The 4590-nt window shown below is 49.9% G+C and overlaps 1 protein-coding gene across 1 annotated transcript; it reads right to left on the bottom strand.

Annotated features, from left to right (window-relative positions):
* Positions 1–1889: 1889 nt before the first annotated feature.
* On the bottom strand, positions 1890–4323 carry LOC133887776 (probable indole-3-pyruvate monooxygenase YUCCA10). Its single transcript, XM_062327752.1, has 3 exons — positions 3627–4323; positions 2589–2948; positions 1890–2270 (listed from the first exon to the last, which is right to left on the bottom strand). Exons 1-3 carry the CDS (start codon positions 4251–4253, stop codon positions 2091–2093), a joined length of 1167 nt encoding a protein of 388 aa, XP_062183736.1. The 5' UTR covers positions 4254–4323; the 3' UTR covers positions 1890–2090.
* Between the last annotated feature and the right edge of the window lie 267 nt (positions 4324–4590).

Below are 4590 nucleotides of genomic sequence, written 5' to 3'. Positions count from 1 at the left end.
AAAGAGCACGGGCTGGGAGGATCATGAGCTGGTGGGGTTAGGGAACAAAGAAGGAGATGTGTTCTGGACTGGGGGCAATCCGATCATTTTAAAATTATTTGATATGCTAAATAGTGTGATGCCAATTGCAGCTTCACAACAATGGTATGGACTTTATCGATGGTGCATCATGAATTGAGATGTTTGTCAATGGCACGTAGTCAATTTGCTAACAAAACTAACACCGGTGATCCAAAGAGACCATCCACTTAGCGACCCGAAATAGCAACCCAAAAGAGAACCCAATCACAATTAGGCTGAAAAAACTAACCTTCCACACACATTGCCGATGTTCTCATCTTGGTCGACGCCATCGCTAGAAAGCAATTGGAGGAGGAAAACTCTAGACAGCCTCCTCATTGAAAGGGCCATTAGAGAACTTATTTGAAGTCTAGACTACTAGTACACAGACAAAGAACCAAGGAACCCGCTTCCTCTCGAAATCAACAAACTCACCAGATAGGGAAAAGGAAGGGGGCCAACTGTGGCGGAGTTGGGAAACCCTAGTTGGGTGACGCAATCACGAGAGCCCGAACTGAAACTTTCATCGGTAGAGTGAATCTCCTACCTGGTTTCTTACAGTAACGTCCCGGATCTAGAAAATGGCTTAGACCCACTCACACGTTGGGTGAACCATACCTACATAATAATCCTCTTACGCTTTCGTCCTCGCTTCGCGTAAAAGGTTTCAACCGGAGTTATTATGCTTCAAGTGGCTGGCTATTTAAGTTGGTTCAACTCTCCTTCAGCTCACGATATGGGACTAAAGTCCCAACACTACAATACTCACGCCATTCTCTGTTGGGTTGGGATTTCACATACTCCCCCTTCAGAACTCGACATCCTCACCGAGCATTGAACCAACCTACCCTTGCAGGACAAATATATATAATCGCTCGTCTTAGCCATATACGTGTGTCCAGTGCTAGCACATGTGTCATGTCATGTGACCTCTCAGGGCCTACATGCCCATGGGCCACATGTCCGCACCCTTGAAACCGCAAGAGTCTGCTCTGATACCATTTGTAATGTCCCGGGTCTACAAAATGACTTGGGCCCACTCACACGTTGGGTGAACCACACCTACATAATAACCCGCTTACGCTTTCGTGCTCGCTTCGTGTAAAAGGCTCGAATCAGAGTTATTATGTTTCTAATGGCCAACTATTTAAATTGGTTCGACTCTCCTTCGACTCACGACATGGACTAAAGTCCCAAAACTACAGCACTCGCACGCACACACCTACCTATTGAGCCACACTTTGTTGGGCTGAGATATCACACTTATTGTATTGAATAGTTTGTATTGCATACAAGAACAGTCTAGATGTCTAAGAAAAGGTCATACCATCGAGTTGTCTAGTGACAATGTATAGTGAAAACTCTGGAGAAAGTCTCCCATGGGAATTCAAAATCATAGAAGAAAGGGTATGAAATTAAGAGTTCAATGCTTGAACCAACAACCGATCAACCAAATGCATGCATGCACGCATCGTGTAAAGTAAGGAAATACTAGTACTAGATTTTCTTTTCGGGGAAGTACTACTACTTTTCTTTTGTGTGAGAGAGTCATCCTTGATTTATTTCGTCCCCCTCCTCTAGGCCATGGTCACGAATCAGGCGATCCCATTGGATCATGGGCTTCAAATCTGGCCGAAGTAGTTCCTCTCGCGATTACACTACATTTCACAGGGCAGCTCATGGAGGAGGCCCATCACCAATTGGCCACACGCGTCTTCGCTGTCAGGTGTCAGCTACTCCTTCGTTGTCAGCTACAGGGTCGCAAGTACGGTTCATCTCCATGCGAAGGAATGAGCTGGGAGTAGAAACAATGGAGGAAAGCACTTGCATTCCAGCAAACAAAGCCCTCAGGACAGCGTCTTGCTGTCTCTCCGTTTTCATATTTATTTTTTCTTCTTATTATCAGCATTCACAAGCTAGTACTAGTAATGGGACAGTTGTTGAGGTGATCGCCATCGCCTCCGCATCCGACGGATGTCAGACAGCCAGCTCTAGGAGCCGTTGCGGTGGGCGTGGACGTCTGGCTCGCCCTACTGGGCTTGGGGGCGCAGCTGCTTGCTGATGTCGTCGGCGATGAGCTCTGCGTCCTCGCCGCTGCCGTAGATGCCCCTCCTCACCATCCCCGCGCAGTACAGCCCGTTCGCCCCCTTCCAGTGCTCCGGGTAGCTCCGCGCCGTCATCCCGTCGTCGCCGATCAGCCCGTCATCGCTCTGAAATAATTTTTTTTAAAACAAATAACAGATGAGGAGCTCAGCTCAAAATATGATGGCATGTATCAGGTTGCTCTAGCGAGGGAGAGGTAACATGTGTGCAAAGATGAGACCGGTTTGAGAGCCTTGCTTCGCGGCAAAGTCTCACAGCATCTCAGAAGGGCACAACCTTTTCTGCAAGGAACAGCTGATGATCACGGTTTCACGGGTGCGATGCTTTATTTGTCAGTGCAGGTCATGATGCAGTCAGTATACGGTGGTGCACCGGCCCAAAAGATGCCATGCATGCATGTGCGTTAATTACACATACGTACGTACCTTGAGCCACCGTCTGACGGTGCTCCGGTACCCGGTGGCGAAGACCATGGCGTCGAAGGGGTGGCGCTTCCCGTCGGCAAACTCGACGACGTTGCCGCGGACGCTCTTGACGGCAGCGGGGAGGACACATATCTCGCCGGTCTTGATCTTGGCGTAGGTGCCGACGTCGATGACGGGGTATACGGGGGTGGTGAGCTTCATGGTGAAGGGCCCAACGGCGGGGCGGCGGAGACCGTACCGGGCGGTGTCGCCAAAGACGACGGCGCACATGAGCAGCACCAGCTTGTCGATGAGCCACACGGGGAGGTACGGGTACAGCACCATCGCCACGTTCCAGATCTCCTTGCTCACCAGGTGAAGCTGTATGCATGCATATAGATTATTCTAGTCTATGGTTATTCGGACGGATGGATTAAAGAACCGCGCATTATATATGTTGCGGTAATCTCGCCACAGGCACTGCATGCGACGAGGATGTAGACACTACTCCCTCCACTCCAATCAAGAACATAAAACGTATTTTGTTTTAAAAATCACTAAAAGTAAATTTTAATGGTTGACTTTTCTTATAATATATTATTAATTGCTATAAAGTCAATCTCATATTAAAAGTACTTTGAAATACAAATCTATCAAAATAAACTTTATATATTAAATATATATAATTTGACTAATTATCAAATTTATAAAGTTTGATTTTTTTTAAATAAAATACACCTTATATAGATATTTTTTTTCTAGATTATCTACACTAGTACGTACTACTAGTGTACTCAATCTCGATGACGACCGTAAAGGTAAACTACTTGGTCGATCTGGACCATCCACAAGGTGATCTAACGGCCGTATGGACACGTTGGCATCTTCCACGTGGGAGATTTGGCATGCAGCGGACACAGAATCCGCATGCGACGCAACGCGCCATGGTGCGTGGGCCAGTTCGTGCGACCCGCGAGCGAGCGCGCAAGGAGTGCGGGTGCGGCTTAGGAGAAGAGGAATGTGGTGTGCGTGAGGCTTGACAGATCATGGCGTACTGACCTCACCACGGACCACGATGGATGTGACGGCGACGGCGTCCGCGAGGTCGTAGGCGATCTCCATGCCGGAGTTGCCGCAGCCGACGACGAGCACGGCCTTCCCCCGCATCCCCTCGGGCGACCGGTACTCGCTGGAGTGTATCACCTTCCCCGGGAACCCCTCCAGCCCGGGCACCTCCGGCACGAACTTCTCGTCGTTCTCCCCGGCCGCCACGACGAGGAACCTCGCCGCGTACCGCTCGGTCTCGCCGGTGGCGAGGTCGACGGCCTCGACCTCCCACCGCCCTCGCCCTTTGTCGAACCGTGCGGCGCGGACCTCGCGGCGGAGCCGCGTCCGGACGCCGAACCGCGCGGCGTAGCCGTCGAGGTACCGGACGTAGTCGTCGCGGGGGAGGTAGGTCGGCGCGTCGTCGGGGTGCGGCGCGTGCGGCAGCGCGCAGTACTGCTTGGAGAGGTGGAGGCGGACGCGGTCGTAGGTGCGGTGCCGCCACAGCGAGCCCACACAGTCGTCGCGCTCCAGCACGAGGCTCCGCACGCCGCGCAGCGACAGGCACGCCGCCGCCGCGAGGCCTGACTGCCCCGCGCCAACGATGATCACCTCCTCCACCACCACATCCGCCGCCGCCATTGCCGTTGCTCCCTCGCGGAGGCAGCCTGTGCAAATGAAAAGAGAGAAAGAGCTAAGAGGGAAGGAGATGAGGAGTAGTACCGAAGTGATTGCCTTTTCTTTTTTGAGGCTTTATATATATTAGCGGATTGGCGCGTCAATATCATGTCCTTTTTTACAGAATATGATAAAAGAAAATAAAAAAATTATGTTCATCAATTTTGAACATCTCAATATTTATTTATAAATTTATTAATATTTAACATATTTATCTAATTATGAGAAAACAATATTATTTTTATGCACGCACATAATTTTAATATGCAGACAACAATAATACGAACCTATCAAAATTTGT

The sequence above is a fragment of the Phragmites australis genome, chromosome 1 (assembly GCF_958298935.1).
Source record: "Phragmites australis chromosome 1, lpPhrAust1.1, whole genome shotgun sequence".
In the NCBI taxonomy this organism is placed as follows: Eukaryota; Viridiplantae; Streptophyta; class Magnoliopsida; order Poales; family Poaceae; genus Phragmites; species Phragmites australis.
This window is presented reverse-complemented; position numbering and strand designations above follow the sequence as displayed.

Coding starts and splice junctions, on each gene's coding strand:
- LOC133887776 (XM_062327752.1), bottom strand. CDS start 4,253: ATGGCGGCGGCGGATGTGGTGGTGGAGGAGGTGATCATCGTTGGCGCG. Junction 2,949..3,626: donor CCATCGTGGTCCGTGGTGAG/GTCAGTACGCCA, acceptor GCATGCATACAG/CTTCACCTGGTGAGCAAGGA. Junction 2,271..2,588: donor CCGTCAGACGGTGGCTCAAG/GTACGTACGTAT, acceptor AAATTATTTCAG/AGCGATGACGGGCTGATCGG.